The 17,845-nt window shown below is 37.4% G+C and overlaps 1 protein-coding gene across 5 annotated transcripts in view; it reads left to right on the top strand.

Annotated features, from left to right (window-relative positions):
* LOC132054861 (probable RNA-dependent RNA polymerase 3) overlaps positions 1–17,845 on the top strand; it is a 30,681-nt gene that overhangs the window by 3,261 nt on the left and 9,575 nt on the right. For 4 of the 5 annotated variants that reach the window (XM_059446825.1, XM_059446838.1, XM_059446844.1 and 1 more), the window contains exons 4-11: positions 2,869–2,943; positions 3,393–3,543; positions 4,253–4,460; positions 4,535–4,622; positions 4,723–4,866; positions 5,855–5,929; positions 6,010–6,081; positions 7,945–8,051. In XM_059446825.1, the coding sequence (XP_059302808.1) occupies positions 2,869–2,943; positions 3,393–3,543; positions 4,253–4,460; positions 4,535–4,622; positions 4,723–4,866; positions 5,855–5,929; positions 6,010–6,081; positions 7,945–8,051 (920 nt within the window). The remainder of the gene's footprint in view (positions 1–2,868; positions 2,944–3,392; positions 3,544–4,252; positions 4,461–4,534; positions 4,623–4,722; positions 4,867–5,854; positions 5,930–6,009; positions 6,082–7,944; positions 8,052–17,845) is intronic. The other variant, XM_059446830.1, reaches the window with a different exon arrangement.

The following is a 17,845-nucleotide window of genomic DNA, read 5'->3' as shown; positions in this document are numbered from 1 at the left end:
CGAAAGACCCTCGGCTCAAGAGAGGAAAACAAGGAAAACAAGACAAAAGGTCAGATAGGGCCAAGCATACCGAAAACAATATGAAAACAAGGAATAACAAAAGCGAGAAAGTCATGAAAGAACAGTCCGGAAAGAAAGGAGCATTAACTACTATAGATAAATAGGATAAACAAAGTACACGGCCCAACCAATATAAGCGACGAAATAAATGCGTAAATCAAATGGCAATAAACAAATGAGCAACCGCAACTCCTATGGTGAAAGGATAAGCCACCTAGCCTTCTATCCTAACCGAGTCCTCCACAGCCTCCTATCTAAGGTCATGTCCTCGTGAGCTCAAACCGTGCCATATCCTGTCTAATCACCTCTTCCCAATACTTCTTCGGCCTCCCTTACCTCTCCTCAAACCGTCCATAGCCAACCTCTCACACCTCCGCACGAGCATCCGTGTCTCTCCTCTTCACATGCCAAACCATCTCGCCTCGCTTCGCATCTTGTCCTCCACCGATGCCACTCCCACCTTGTCTCGATATCTTCATTCCTAATTCTATCCCCGTAGCGTGCCCGCACACATCCACCGCAAAGCATTCGCATTTCCGCGACTTTCATCTTCCGAACGTGACATCTTCGATCGGCCAACACTCCGCTCCGTACAATAAAGTCGGTCTAACCACCACTTTGTAGAACTTGCCTTTAAGTTTTGGTGGCACTTTCTTATTACACAGCACTCCGGAGGCTAGCCTCCATTTCATCCACCCTGCACCAACACGATGTGAAACATCATCGTCGATAACCCCATCTCCCTATATAATAGACCCAAGATACTTGAAACTTCCTTTCTTTTGAATGGCCTGGGTACCTAGTCTCACTTCCTCGTCAGCCTCACGCGGTACGCCACCGAACCCGCACTCCAAGTATTCGTCTTCGTCCTACTCAATTTAAATCCTTTAGACTCCAATGTCCTTTGTCTCACGACCTTCCGCCTTATCGTTAACTCCTCACTGCGAGTCTCGTCAATCGGACTATGTCATCCGCGAACAACATACACCAAGGCACCTCACCTTGTATTTGTCGCGTCAATTCATCCATCACCAAGGCGAATAGAAACGGGCTAGAAAGAGTCGATCCCCGACGCAACCCCATCGTAACGAGGGAAGTGCTCCGAGTCTCCTCCTACCGTCCTTACCCCGGTCTTAGCTCCATCATACATGTCCTTTATCGCTCTAATGTACACCACGGTACACACAGTAGCCTCCGAGCATCTCCATGGGACCTCTCTGGCACTTTGTCGTGAGGCCTTTTCTGGGTCATGAATACCATGTGCAAGTCCCTCTTCCGCTCCCTATCTTTGCTCTACCAATCTCCTTACAATATGAATGGCACGTAGTCGAGCGCCCGGCATGAATCCAAACGGTTCTCTGCGAAATAGACACACCTCTCTCACCCTCATTTCCACCACCCTTTCCCCACACTTTCATAGTGTGACTTAGCAGCTTGATACCTCTATAGTTGTTGCAGCTTTGAATGTCTCCCTTGTTCTTGTACACGGGAATCATTGTACTCCACCTCCATTCTTCCGGCATCTTTGCTGTCTTGAAAATGACATTTAACAACCCAGTCAGCCACTCCAAGCCTACCCTCCCTGCATTCTTCCAGAATTCCCCAGGAATCTTAGAGTATAAGTAATATAATTATATAAAGAAGAGTAAAAGTATAGCTTTAAACTTTTGGTGGTATTTAATGTGTAATAGAACTTAAAGTTTAATGAGAGTGGATAATATTTTAGAACAAACTGAAAAAAATAACAGGAGAAGTATTTTGGGACAAAGAGTCTTAGTGTTGTCTATATCATCAGTGTCACATTTGTTAATTTGAGGAGTTATGCGCAGGTAGCTCAAATTATAGCATGGCCTAAAGACAACACTAAAATCCTGGAAGATGAAAAAATAGAGTTGAACCAGTTTAAGATCGATAAGAGCTTTTTCAAAAGCAGAATAGAAAATCTTCATAAGTGCTTGAATAGGCCCTTTCAGAGCAATGATTTGGTTCCCTCAGTCGTATTTGATTATAGCTGTGGATAGTTAGAAGTACCTATTACATTGCTGACAAATAAGACAACTATGGTATCTTTTTCTTAACAAATGTGGTGTGCAATGGGTGATGCCTCAAACTGTCGAAAGAGTGTTGCGAAATCAGAAACTAGGCACAAAGAAGCTTAAAGCAAGCAGATTTGGAGAACCATCCCTCTTGCATCATGTGGACTATTTGGCTTGAAAGCAATAAGGGATGCTTTGAAGACCATAAACTACAAATATCATTTGTGAAAAACAGATGCTTTCAGAATTTATAGTTTTGGTGCAGGAACAAAATGATATAAAACATATCTTTGTTTTTTAATTCTTTGGGATTGTAATTGTGTATGCATATTTGTAATCGCTTGATGTAATTTTTGCAGTACCTTCTTGATACTCTAGGTAGGTCTTAATTTGTGGGACAACCCAAAAGATTAAAAGGTAGGTCAAAAAGTGGGAGGAGGAGATTGTTGTTTAATGACCTAGATTCAAAGCCAATCTAGTTAGAGCCAAAGATGCACATCTAAATTGTAAATCTGAATTGCTTTATAAGCTAAAAATGTCCCACAAGTAATACTTAATTAGTCAAACATGGATTCCTGTCTTCCTCTTTTTTAGCTTTCCCACTCGCTAATTGGACATAGACAACACACATAAGTTGTACCTGTGGTGAAGGTAGTGCTGAAAGATATGCAATTGTGTCGGCTTATTCTTTCATCTATTTTGTGGAGTACCCCTTAGCCTAGGTATGTCGTGATGCTGGCACTTGTTTTACCGATTTTCTTCGTCATTGCAGTACTTGGACTGGAATTGCGGGAAGACACATCTCTACTATTGCCACATTAAACAGAATGGATACTGTACCCTCAAGGTTCGTATTGTCAATCTGTGGTCACTCGTTTCATAGATCATTTACATTGCAATCCTTACCTCTTGTTAATGGTTTTTCTAAATCCTCTTTTCCATCAAAGTGTTGGAGGGAGTGTTGCTAGCGTTTGAAGAACTTTTTCATACTGAGCATAGAAATGAAACGGAGAAATTGTTATCTCTAGCAGTATCCCAGTTCGTTTCTTTGTATATCGTTTTCTAGTTAGAGTATTTTTCTTATTTTTACTTGTGAAAAAAAGGACTTTATCTTATTTGTCTTCAATTTTTAAGAGATTTTAGCTTATTCAGTGACCATCAATTTTGGCTTTAGGATTTTTGCGTAGCATAAAATTTGATAGTATTTAAATCATGTGCTATCCTTGTATTGTTAAGCTTATATACCCTAGTTCCTGGCTTGACATTAATCAAATTATTGGGCTTTAAATTATCCAGGGTCCATACTTGAGCACAACAAGGACTCACTTACAGAGAGCCCTGGGAGATGACAATGTACTGATTGTCAAATTTGTTGAAGATACATGTTGTGCCAATATAATTGTTGAGGAAGGCATTCTTGTTGGCTTGAGACGCTACCGGTTTTTTGGTGACATTGCATTCTTTTCCTTGATTTATGAAATTCCCTTTCTTTTTGTAAATTATACATCAACGTGTTATTGGTATGTTTTCTTGAAATTTCATTTTGGTTCTTTTGAAAATGACAAAAGAAGAGAAAAAAAACAACTAGCTGTAAACTTGAAATTTGTTGTTAGCAACGCAAAGAAAGACTGCTTATGTAGGACTTTGGAGCAACATGAAACAAGGAAATTTTTCTGATTGTTGGAATGAATATTCTACACAATACTCTAAATGATTCTCTTGACTTTCACTTGAGCTTTTAATCTTGAAAAGATGAAAAAAGAGCTGCTGTTGAAAATGATTGTTCGCGGCATAAAAGAGGACTCCTTTGAGTTTATGAAATAAGGAAGATGCCTAATTTTTTATATTCCAAATTGTTGTGGCATAATCATTAAAAATTCTACACTATATTATAATGGTTCTCTTGATTCTTTTTTGAAAAAAAAATAAAAAAAAAAATAACTACGCTTAGAGAATATCATTAATGATTCTAAAGAAACTCTTAATGCGTCTCCCAACTTTCAATAATCCCCATCACGCCACACTATGACAATCATTTTCATTATTATTCTTGTTGTTATTGTTACCGTTATTATTGAAATAATTGCTGTTACACCTGATAATCCTAACCTTTGGCTCCATTCTAACTCTTTGTTGACGGTATGGTTCTTGTGCAGTGTATAAAGATGATAAAGAGAGGAAGAAAAACCCAGCTATGATGAAAACAAAAGCAGCTTCTTTGAAGTGCTACTTTGTTAGGTTTGAGTCTACTGAAACTTGCAATGATGGAGGATCTTATGTGTTTTCTACCAAAAGAATCAGTCAAGCAAGGTGTCATTTCATGCATGTGCATATGGTTTCTAATATGGCAAAATATGCAGCCAGGTTGGTCTCCTCAATAATTATATTTAATAATATTAAACTTTCTTAGCCGAGTAGTAAATCATGCATACATGCAGGCTTTCATTAATTCTTTCAAAGACAATTAAGCTTCAAGTGAATCTTGCTTCTGTCACCATTGAAAGAATTGAAGATATACTTTGTCGGGTAGCGATTTTCTGTTTTCATATATTTCTACTCCCTGTTGTGTTTTTCGGGTAACTATGTCGAGTAAATTTGTTTATCCTTTTATTGTAATTAATTGTAGGATGAAAATGGTTGTACTATTCATGATGAAGATGGCGAACCTCGTATACATACTGATGGAACTGGTTTCATATCAGAAGATTTAGCTATGCATTGTCCCAAAGATTTCTGCAAAGCAGAATATATAACGGATGAAAATTATGAGGTGTGCATAATCTTTTTATTTTTTTATTTTTTATAGAAGAGAAACCCTGAAATTGGAATTTGTACAGATTTATCGTTTCAATGCCGTATAAAGAACTTACCTGAGGAACTTCTAAGGAAAAGGGAAAGTGAAATTTTTACTTGGACCAAGAGTAGGATTAAAGATTACAAAATGTGAGGTTTAAATGTTTGCGCAATCTAGATTTTTCATAAGCTACAATCCTATTTCTTCTTCCATACACCACCATTTTTCCTTCCTCTTTTTGTGCTTCCACCGGTTGCCTTTCCTTATTGATCCTGTCGTTATTAACTATATCAACATCACTCCTTGCCTCTTGCTCGATGATCTGCAAGAGTTCTCCTACATTCCTTCAAAGGACACCCCTAAGAACTTCCCAAAACTAAGATATTACTCGATTGCAGATCGGTCATACCAATACTTATTTGATTGCAATGAAAAGGAGATTAGAAAAAAATATTGAAGGAATCTTACCATCACAAGGCCTCACCACGCTCCTGGTAATCATGGTATTGAAAGAACCCACCTTTCACTTTCGTTGATTCTTGAATTGGTTTTACACATGATCAATTCCGTTAACTTGTAGTGAATTCATTTGAATGTTGTTAGATTGGACCCAAAATATTGTTAATTTGTAAATTTAAAGGACTGCATCTGTTCTGTTTTACATAAGAAGGATGAAAATGGCCAAACCCAAAATTAACGGATTATACATGAGTAATTCAGTTGATGTTTGAGGAAATCTGTTAGAATTCAGGTTGGTTAGAGCAAAAGTATTCCAATCTTGTAAACTTAAAGGGCTAGATTTGTTCAGTGTTAGATGAGGAAGACAAAAATGGAGCAATCCTTAAACTTAAGGGACCATTTTAGTTGAAGCTCTTTGGGATTGTGCATCGGCATTTGCCTCTGCTGATATTTGTTTATTCTTGGACTGGTATAACTCTCCATTAATCAAATAATCTTTTTCCAGAATTTTGTTGATATTGTGGACCTTGATGGCATGACTGCAGAAAGAAGAGCGGCTGGATCATGGAATAGGGAACCGGTATCTAATCTATGAATACTTTATTATACTTGATTTTCCAAAATAGGCTTCATTAATTATCTCAATGTTCTTCCTCCAAGCCTTTGTTGATGCAGTGCCGTTTGTTCTACAACGGATGTGCCGTCAAGGGAACTTTTCTGGTTAATAGAAAGGTATTTCTGCATCTGTCAATTAAGATATGCTATATGTTTAATCCTGTATTTGATCATTTTTTCTTTTTACCTTTGACATATCACATAAGTCCTAGATCATGCAGCCTAAAGAAAAAAGATGTTTGATACATGAGGTTCCATGTATGCCTCTGAGCATTTCATTTGTTAGATAAACAAACTCTTCTCTATTTTTCTCTTATTTCCTCAGCCCATCAAGTTTAAACTAATTCCAACTCTTCTCTATTTTACTCTTATTTCCTCAGCCCATCAAGTTTAAACTAATTCCAACATCCAAAAAGCAATCTTAAAGAAGAAATGACTTTTTTATACAAGAAAAATTGTCCAAGAAAGTTTTATGGAGAGGTTGCCTTGGTTTAAACTTTCCATCATCTCTTAAGAGTAGTATTTGATCGAAGAGGTAGCATAGAAACTCTGTATTTTATCATTGGTTAACGATTAAAAACTCGATGTTTTTTTGTTATGGAAGAATACTAATATATTATTGAAAAAAGAAATGATAAGTTGATAATTAGCCCTGTGCATCTGCTTATGTTCTGTCCTATCACTGGTTGAACTAGATGATATGTTTTGACTTCTATTAAGTTGTTCGTGGTTTTTTATTTGATGCCCCTATTTTCTTTCAAATACTTTGACCATGTGTTTATCCCAGCACTTTCTGCGTTTATCAGAATAGATGATTTAAAATTTTCACCGTTTAATTTCATTACTAATGCCCCTCTTGGGAGTGCATTATGCTAAAGATATAAGTGCTTTTGGCAGCAAATCATATTTCTTCAAGTGCTTGGGAAAAAAGTTTTAAATTGATTTTAGGTTGTAAACTTTGTGTTAAGAAAAACACTTTTTTTTTTTGATGACATGGGAACCCGCAGCCGCTACCCTTCGGGTACGCACAGGGTAAACCCAGCTCCTGTGTAATAGCTCGCAAACCATACAGGAGAGATAACCCCCACTAGGCAAGCCCCGTGCGACGAGCTCGACCCAGAAGGCAAATCCCCTGCTGTCGTAGGCAGGGGGTTCGAACCCGAGACTCCATTATGAAAGCCTCATGCTCAACCAACTGAGCCACGATCAAATTAGAAGCTATTCAAGTTTACTTTAAGGCTTAAAATTTAGGCACCACTTCAAAAGATGATTTGTTCACTATCAAATTAAACCGGAAGAGGGAGGGCTCATTGTCCTTCGAGTTTTGAATCATGCACCAGTGGTCCTTGAGATTTCTCGGTTATCCAAAAAAAAGGAAAAGAAACTGATAGAACCTCTGTTTAAAGTTCATTATGTAAAATGGAAATGCTTTGATAAAGTTACTGTAGCATATACATGCAGTTTGATCCTTTGTGGAGCATTTTGCTGGCTAATTATTATTTTTTGGATAACCCATTTTGCTGGCTAATTTAAAATAGGTTTGGCATTGTAATTTAGAAGTTTTCAGGTAATGCTTTCAAAAATAGTACTGTTAAAAGTACTTGCATAAAGCTTTTGATAGTCTTTTGACAGCACTACTTGAAATAATACTTCTAGCGAAGCTACCCAGTTGTCCTCTAGCTAGAAGCTTTTTCATCAAAATAGTTCACGTACTTTACCCTGTTTTAATGAATAATCACATTTGACTTGTACATCTTCTATTGCAATTCCATCTTTGACCAGTTATTACAATGTTCATCGTATTCTTTGTGTTTGAACTTCAACGTGCCAGCTAATTTAAAAATCCCAGTTTTTGATAGTTTTTCCTATTAATAAAAAATCAGACTGTTATGTGAAAACTTTATCACCCCTTTAATTGGTTGGTTTTTGTGTTGCTATTTAGTCTTCAATAATTCACTCACTTTTTCATCATTCTCTTAGATTGGATCACAACAAATTCAAATTAGACCCTCAATGGTGAAGGTTGAGACAGACCCAACAATTTCAATCATACCAACTTTTAACTCATTGGAGATAGTTGCAATCAGGTATCATCTCTATTGCTGTCTCGTTTCTTTCTCGTCTCTCTTGTTTGATGGCAAGCCATCAGATTTTAGCTCTTTTCTTATTCCTTTTGGGCTTGGCCCACTTTTGTTGTTGTTGTTGTTTTTTTTTTTTTTTTTCCTAAAATGAAATTCTTAATCCGTCTTTTCTTTTATTTTTGCTTAAATAACATGTAATTTAATTAGAGTTATTACAAAAACATCATAGCTTGAGTTTTGAACATGCATATAATTCTGATTTTGGGGGGTGGGGGGTGGGGGGTGGGGGAGTTGGGTCACTATTTGTGCTTTCGGGAAAGTCGAGCACCTTTCCCGCATCGACTAGGTCCTTTCACCATAATCCGTACGATTTTGACTAGTACGCTAGCAATACATTCATCCCAATTAAGGGAAACATCAGAAATCACCCCAACCAACAGAAAGATACTTGACCTACATCAGCACACGTAGTTTCAGGTATTGGGCCCTTTTACTAATATTTTCCAAGTTCCTAAGAGTACTCCCAAAACACTTATCATATAGTTGGAACCATTGGCCTTTCATAAAGTTAGGTACCTTTGGCCTCTTTCACAAAGTTAAATTAAATCATGTCATTTGGCTCATTAGCCCATAATATACATTGTAATTTGAAATCATTTGTCATCGTCGTTAAAAAGTCATAAAACCATGTGAAGGGTCATAAAACCATGTGAAGACCCTTTGGAGAAACTCAATAGCATAAGTCATTAACATTTGATACATAACAATGTTCATAATCATAGTGAGAGGGAAAAATGTCAACTCTTTGATGTATAGGAATAATGCTAGCGTATAGTCGCTTGTCGCCCAGTATTATACCCTAGCATTTAGAAAGCTATGAACACTTGTGAATACATTCGGAAGACATGGAATTTTGATAAACGATTATATGGAAGAGAGTTTAGCCAATACCTCGATTGCTTTTCGGGCTGACAATAGTCCCACGAGTCCCAAATGTCTCAACGAACATTAATCAACAAGATATGAATCATGTACATCACAATCGGATCAGAAAATAAAGAATTGGATCACTAGTGCATTTCGGTGAACACTTAGCGGACACTATTCATGCCTCTCATTTGAAGGATTTCTAAACCAACCCATACCTCAAGCAGCATACTACGAAGTCCTCATGTCTTTGGCAACCTCCGACAACACCTGTTCAACCATTGGAGACCTTCAAATTAATCAAACCCATTTCATCCAATTTTAACTTAAAATATCTTTACAAGCTCAACATTTTCATTTTTGTGGTTACCGTGTGTCAACCCATACTTTTCACTTGAGTTCTTGAGAAGAAAACTTGAGAGTTCTAAAATCCACATGAGAATTCATGAGTTAATCCGCGTATTAGGTGAAGAAATGACCAAGAATTTATGGGGAAAATCTAGATTGGCTTGGGAGAAAAATCCTTGAGAGCTCTTCAAAGTCTGAAATGAGGAATTGAATCTCGAAGTGGGGTTTTAAAGGCTTCATGTGTGCCCGTCGCAGCGCTCAACTCTTGGTCGCTGCAGCGGTCACGGTTGCCTAGAACATATTTTTGAGCGTTGCGGCGGCCAACTTTTGACCACTGCGACGGTCGCTGCTGTTTCACGAAAATATCCAATTTATTTCCAATTTCAAATTGTTTTCACTTGCTCCAATCCACTCCTCCTCACTTCTAAACACACATATTACTTCCCAGACACAACTTTTGAGTGTTGAACCCTCTTGTGCAACCTTAACCACGTTAATAGGCTTAGTTCAGTTTTTGACATGTTTAAGCCGCTACTGACTGAATTTCACGGTTCGAATTTATGGGGCCTTACAAAAGTACTCATATAAAGTTAAACAATCGTCTCACCTTTCAATCAAGCACCACTATAATACTTATGTTGTTTTAGAAAAATTCACATTAATTTGGAGTACACGCGCAACACACATACCACTAAAGGCATGAAAGCCCTTCACGAACTATTGATCACACGGCACAGTTTCTATGTGATTTTAATTTTTTATACTTACTGATATACGTAAACGTGCAAAGCGCGCACATTAATACTAGTATTATATATATATATCTAAAAAGTAGCAAGTGTTTTATTATATGATAAAATTGCCCCCGTGCCGGAGGTCTTGAACTCGCAAATGTCCTTTGTTAAAAAGTCTGACATAGGATGAAAAAGGGATGGGTGGTCTCCTTACATGGACATGGGCAATCCTCCCCTCATGAGCTAGCTTTTGAGATTGAGTTAGGCCCAAGATCCATTTCTTTACATGGTATTAGAGCCAGGCCCATCCCAGTTCTTAGTCCACTGATATTGGGCCTCCATATTATTGTCCATGATCCAATTAACGAGGTCTGAGCATGCGAGGAGTGTTAAGAGTCCCCCAAAATAATTTGTTGGGGTTGAGTTAGTCCCAAGATCCATTTCGTTACATCCGTTAAGATGGTCTAAGTTTACTAATTTGTCATAACAACTTTATAGTGTCTTGCGAACTTGATAAAGAATCGTGTATCATTTTCAATGATTAAAGCGAATGAATGAAATAGGTATCCTAATACTCTCTATTAGGGGTGGCAAAATTAGCCCAGGAAAACATGACCAGCCCAACCCGCCCATTAGGCAGTGTGTTTAGCATAGGGAAACATGATTAAATTAAACATGAAGAGTTGAAGCTTTATTTCTGTTTAAAAAATGATTAGAATGTACATTTTATAAAATAATGTTCCTCTTATAAACTAACAAAAGGAAGAAATATCATTTCCTCATCACATGAATTTTGGGAAAGCAAAAGGTTTTAATTATATTAAGAAAAGTAATTAATTCTCTTCATATTTTCAGTGTAGTTTGTATATTTTAAATGAAATAACATCTACTAACATCTCAGCAAAAGAATAAATGTAGTATATATAATTGATGTCTCTTCTTTCTTGAACCAAATTTTTTTTTTCTTCTTTTTGGAAGAAAATGTTATAGTTCATAGCGGATGTTTCTAATGACATAGATGTTACCGCTAAGTTGGATCTCAAGAAATTTTCAAAGTCTAAATCTAAATAAAATCCAACAAATAAATAATGCTAAAAAAAGTATAAAATAAGGACAAAAAAGTCTTTGTTCAATTTTTCAATGCTTTTGTGCAATTTAAATTTTTGGAGAGCCTTTAATTTTTAGGAATTTGTTAGAAAATATCGACTAATCTTTCAAGAACTTAATATCATATAGAGTGGAAAAAAGGTAATTGCAAATTTAATTTTAATCTTAGTTAGCCCGGGCCAAATGACACTGGTAGCCATAGTAAAAGAAAGTTTTAGTAAGTAATTAAACAAATTATAAAAAACAAACAAAGAAATAAAAACTTGGTAAGAGTTGGACGGGCTGGATTATGATTCATTGTTTAACCCATTTCAGCCCAAGTAACCTTTGGATGAGTTAATTACTTGCCCATTTATTAGCTTAGCCCATCTTGACAATCATCCCAACTCTCCAAGTTGACACCCCTACTCTACACAGTGGACATTCCAGTTTCAATTATATCACTAGAAAACAGAAGCCCTTAATCATGTTAGTGGTGCTTTTCTAGGATAGGGAGGTGGACCTACGGGCTTTCACGAACCATATATGTGGTTTCTTCTCCAAGACGTAAGTGTTGATTCCAGATCTACAAAACTCATGCACCCCTAACCAATCATACTGGCCAGGCTTTGGAAAACTTCGAGATCATCGAGTTTCTCGAGAATCGAGGGGTCAGGAGCCTAATAAGGTCCCCTCATCATACCTTATTGATAAGAGGTTAGTATTTACCTGTGGTTGCACAACTTAGGGTAAGTGGTATCAGAAACCGCCCTAAGTTCACCGGTCTTATGAGTCATCAGCAACGTCTAGTTGTTGAAAATTGCTTTCAGATACTGCATTATTTTTCTTGTTAGAATAATAAGTAGATTAGTTCTAGGATGAGTCTACTTTATTTGAATTTAAATTTTAGAAAAAGATTAGGTTGTTGAGTTTTATTAGGCTTTTTAAATTGTTCTGCAGATTTTGTTGTTCAATTGGCTATTTAAAGCCCACCTATGCTTAATAAAAATATTGAGATAAATTTTTCAATCAATACTTTTAACCTTTTTGCTGCCCCATCTATTAAAAAACCAAACAGTGGTATCAAGAACCTCATTGATCTTCCGGGATCTGTGAGTTCTGAAAGCTTTCACAAAATGCAAAGCTTACTTTATTCACAGAACTGTACAGTATTTATACTAGAACAAAAAGATCAGAAAAAACTAATGAATCCCTAATTCATAGGAGATCCTTAAATCAAGGGATTTCCTCTTAACTATTTTCCTAGAATAACTCCTAGTATCTTTTCCTAAAATACATCATATCACATATTTATAGGAGCAGATTATAATCAAATTTGCCAGCTCATTCAACACTCCCCCTCAAGTTGTCATGTACATGTCGAACATGCCTAACTTGCTGACAAAGGTCTCAAAGGTAGTTCTGAAAAGACCTTTTGTGAAAATATCTGCAACTTGTTCTTTTGTTGGTACAAAAGGGATACACACGCTTCCATCTTCAATCTTCTCTTTAATGAAGTGTCTGTCCACTTCAACATGTTTTGTTCTGTCATGTTGAACTGGATTATGAGCAATGCTTATGGCAGCCTTATTATCGCAATACAACTTCATTGGTAGACTCATTGGTCTTCTTAGTTCTTGCAATAATCTCTTGAGCCATAACATTTCACAAATTCCATGTGCCATGGATCGATACTCAGCCTCAGCGCTACTTCGAGCCACCACGTTTTGCTTCTTACTTCTCCATGTCACTAAATTTCCCCATACAAATGTGCAATATCCAGATGTAGACCTTCTATCCGTAGATGAACCAGCCCAGTCCGCATCCGTATAAGCCTCAACACTTCTTTGCTCATTCTTTCTGAAGAACAACCCTTTCCCAGGGAACTCTTTAGATACCTTAGGATTCGATAAACAGCTTCTCGGTGTTCTTCTCGTGGAGAATGCATGAATTGACTGACTAGACTCACAGCAAAGGCGATATCAGGTCTAGTATGAGACAAGTAAATCAACTTGCCTACCAATCTCTGATATTGGCCCCTATCAATCAATTTTCCTTCCTTTGCAAACTTTACATTTGGGTCAATTGGAGTTTCAGCTGGTCTACAACCACTCATTCCTGTTTCTTTTAACAGATCAAGAACATACTTCCTTTGTGAGACTATAATTCCTTTCTTTGATCGTGCAACCTCCATTCCAAGAAAATACTTCAGCGGGCCTAAGTCCTTTATCTCAAATTCTGAGGCAAGACGTTCCTTCAAATTTTTTATTTCAACCACATCATCTCCTGTGAGGATAATATCATCGACGTACACTATAAGAACTGTTGTTTTTCCTTCTAGTGAATGTCGAGTAAACAATGTGTGATCTGCTTGTCCTTGCACATACCCTTGCTTCTTCACGAATTGAGTAAATCTTTCGAACCAAGCCCGTGGAGACTGTTTGAGGCCATAAAGAGATTTTCTAAGTCTACATATCTTTGACTTGTACTTCTCTTCAAAACCTGGCGGGGGTTCCATATAGACTTCTTCCTCTAATTGCCCATTCAAGAAAGCATTCTTCACATCTAACTGTTCAAGAGACCAATCAAGATTTACCGCGATTGTCAAGAGAACTCTAATTGAGTTTAGCTTAGCTACTGGAGCAAACGTCTCGACATAGTCAATGCCATATGTTTGCGTAAATCCCTTTGCTACTAGGCGGGCCTTATACCTCTCCAAGGACCCGTCTGATTTGAATTTGGTGGTGCACACCCATTTGCAGCCCACTGGTTTTTTTCCTTTTGGTAGATCCACCAACTCCCATGTGTCATTTTTTTCAAGAGCTCGCATTTCCTCCAAAATAGCCTCCTTCCACTCGGGAACTCGTAGAGCATCCTGCACATTTTTTGGAATCTCCACATTAGAAAGTTGTGAAGTAAAGGCTGAATAACTAGGAGACAACTTTTTATAGGACACAAACATAGAAATAGGATATTTAGAGGGATTTCTAACACCTTTGCGTTTTGCAATAGGAAGATCCAGATCTGAGAAGGAATTAGAATTAGAATCAGGTGGAAGATTACCTTGGATTCCAGTAAGGTCCCGCGGAACTGACTGTTGATAGTGTTGAGAATTTTCGGTCTTTTTGCCTTGAGTTCGGTTCCTTCTCGAATACACCTGTATTTCTTTTGTTTGTTCTCTGTTTCCATTTTAATTTTGTCATCTGAAGGCTCTACAGGTTCATTATCAGAGTTCTTATCATTTAAGTCACTTGGGTCCCTATTATCTCTTGGATCACACTTATTCATATCTTCTCCTATATCCCTCACATTAGCATTTATCGTAAAGTCTAGCTCCTTATTTGTCTGATGTCTAGTTTCCTCAATATCCCAAAAAGACGAATCTTCACCTACATGATACTCCCCCTGAAGATGAGTAGTAAAATAGAGTTGGGACTCAAAAAAAGTTAGATCCATTGTGACAATTATCCTTCTAGCATGTGGATCATAACACTTATATCCCTTTTGACTTGGAGCATATCCTACAAAAACACACTTCCTAGCTCGCGGTTCAAGTTTACTACGATTATGAGGATGAATATGAACAAACGTTGTACACCCAAAAACCTTCAGTGGCAGATCTGCAGTTAGTCTAGAACTAGGAAAACTCTCTCTGAATACATTAAAAGGTGTTCTAAATTTGAGAGGCCGGGATGGCATCCTATTAATAAGGTAAGTAGCAGTCAAGAGAGCCTCTCCCCAAAGGTACTGTGGAGCTTTACTAGTAAACATTAAAGCCCTCGTTACCTCTAAAAGGTGCCTATTCTTCCTTTACGCGATGCCATTTTGTTGAGGTGTATCTGGACAAGAGCTTTGGTGTACTACCCCATTTTTTCTGAAAAAACTTCCTAATTGTTCATTAAAAAATTCACGACCATTATCACTTCGGAAAATCTTGATTTTTCATTAAATTGTGTTTCTACCATGACATAGAAAGTTTCAAACACATTTTTTACCTCCGTTTGTCCTTCAATAAATAAACCCAACTCAGTCTAGTATGATCGTCAATAAAAGTTACAAACCATCGCTTTCCAGACATTGTTGAAATCCTAGATGGTCCCCAAACATCACTATGAATCATCGTAAAAGGCTTTGAAGCCTGATACTTTTGAGAGGGAAAAAAAGGATCGGTGATGCTTAGCCATTTCACAGAATTCACATTGGAACAAAGACGGATTTTTATTTCTAAATAGTTGAGGTAACAAATGTCTTAAATAATAAAAACTAGGATGTCCAAGCCTATAGTGCCAAAGCATGACTTTATTCAAAACAGAAGTAGAGTTCAAACAAATTGGATTCAGTTGTAGTGAGTTGTTCCCATTCTCAAGAAAATAAAGACCTCCAGATTCTCTAGCACTGCCAATCGTCTTCCCTGAGACCTTGTCCTGAAATTCACACAAATCAGAGTCAAAAATAGCACGACAATTAAGAGAACGGGTTAATTTACTGACAGAAACCAGGTTGCAAGAAAGTTTTGGAACATGAAGGATATCATGAAGTGCGAGAGATGGTGATAATTTAACAGTTCCTTTTCCAGCAATTGCAGAGAAGGAACCATCAGCTATCTTGACTTTATTATTCCCTGCACAAGGAGTGTAAGTAGAGAAAAAATGGGAACTTCCTGTCATGTGATCACTAGCTCCTGAATCTATGATCCAAAGATTTATTTGGTTAGATTTGGCCATTCTGGCTTTTTCGTCTCTCCGGTCAGATGTCCCAACTTTCCACGGCCATCGATTGCAAGCTTTACGGACTGTGCCCATTCCAGATAGTTCTTCCCGTTTAATCGATGAGAAGTTAACTGGAAGGGCATGTGAGAAGCATCGCCTCCTTGTGCCATCAGATTTTCTGTTGGAGAAGAATGTATTCTGTTGATGTTCCAGAAGAATCTGTTTTGGCCATATGGTATTAAGAATAAAACTCCCACTCTGATACCATGAAAGCTTTCACAGAATGCAAAGCTTACTTTATTCACAGAACTGTGCAGTATTTATACTAGAACAAAAAGATCAGAAAAAACTAATGAATCCCTAATTCATAGGAGATCCTTAAATCAAGGGATTTCCTCTTAACTATTTTCCTAGAATAACTCCTAGTATCTTTTCCTAAAATACATCATATCACATATTTATAGGAGCAGATTATAATCAAATCTGCCAGCTCATTCACAGAGCAGATTGTGATTAAATCTGCCAGCTCATTCAACAAGTTCATCTAAAGAACTATTTTCAAAAACTATTTTCAACCCGTGCTTATTTTCAACAAGCACCGATTTTTAACCAATATTAGTTTTAACCTATTTTCAAAAATGGCAAGTAGCAATCTCTCTTTGAATGTCCCAAAACCTTTCACTGGCGAAAACTACCAAATTTGATCAGTGAAATTCAAGTGTTACTTTGAAACCTATGATTTATGGGATGCTGTGATGGAAGAAAAAACCTCACAACAGCTATGTTCTACAATTGTCCAAATTAAAGCTGTACTTTTAAAAGAGCTGTTAAACAAAACAAGGTTATTGAGGGTTCTTTTTATGCACAAACCCAAAGAAAGTTTCGTTTTACAAAAGTGTGCAGATCTAGAGATACTCAAAACAATCCTCAAGCACAAACAACAGAAGCAGAAATTGAGGAGGAGCAATTTTCTTTAAATTGCAGCAACTGAAGCTGTCAGAAATTATGGGAGAAAAATTATATTATTGAATTGTGTATCTACATTATTACATTGAGCCCTATTTATAGACACTACATCCTAATCCTTTTCCATGTAGGATACTATATATAAATCCTATTCCTATTCTTATTCTAACACTCCCCCTCAAGCTGGTGCATACAAGTCATATGCACCGAGCTTGTTACAGATGTATCTAATACGAAGACGACTGAGTGACTTGGTGAAAATATCCGCAAGCTGATCACTCGACTTCACAAATTTAGTAACAATATCTCCGGAGAGTATCTTTTCCCTGACAAAGTGACGGTCAATCTCAATGTGCTTAATCCTCATGAAATATTTGATTTGATGCGATATGAAGGGTCGCTTTGCTATCACACACAAGTTCCATTTGATTGATTTCTCCAAATTTTTTGAGCAACTGCTTAATCCAAACTAGCTCAAAAGTTGCTACAGCCATTGCTCGATATTCGATTCGCACTTGCATCGAGCAACGACACTCTATTTCTTACTCTTCCAGGACACCAAATTATCTCCTATTAACACAATAAATATCCCAGGATGTAGAATGTCTATCGAGTAGGTGATCTTGCATAATCAACATCTATATATCCAACGATCTGCTCGCAGCCTCAATCTTCGAAAATCCTTTTACCCGGAGCCGACTATATCGCGAGAATGCGGACAATTGCATCCCAATGACTATCCTGGGGAGAATCCATAAACCGACTTACAAACTCATAGGAAATGAATGTCGGTCTAGTTACCGTGAGATAATTCAACTTACCAACCAGCGTATATCTTCCAGATCACTGAGTGGCTCCCCCTGTCCTGGCAGGAGTTTAGCATTCGGATCCATAGGAGTGTCAATGGGTCTACATCCCATCATTCCTGTTTCTTCAATAATGTCTAAGGCATACTTGCGTTGCGAAATAAAAATACCTGACGTGGGTTGGGTAACCTCAATACCTAGAAAATACTTCAGTCTGCCAAGTT

This window comes from Lycium ferocissimum, chromosome 1, assembly GCF_029784015.1.
Source record: "Lycium ferocissimum isolate CSIRO_LF1 chromosome 1, AGI_CSIRO_Lferr_CH_V1, whole genome shotgun sequence".
Lineage (NCBI taxonomy): Eukaryota > Viridiplantae > Streptophyta > Magnoliopsida > Solanales > Solanaceae > Lycium > Lycium ferocissimum.
Note: the sequence above shows the minus strand (reverse complement) of the source record. Positions and strands in the feature narration are given on the sequence as shown.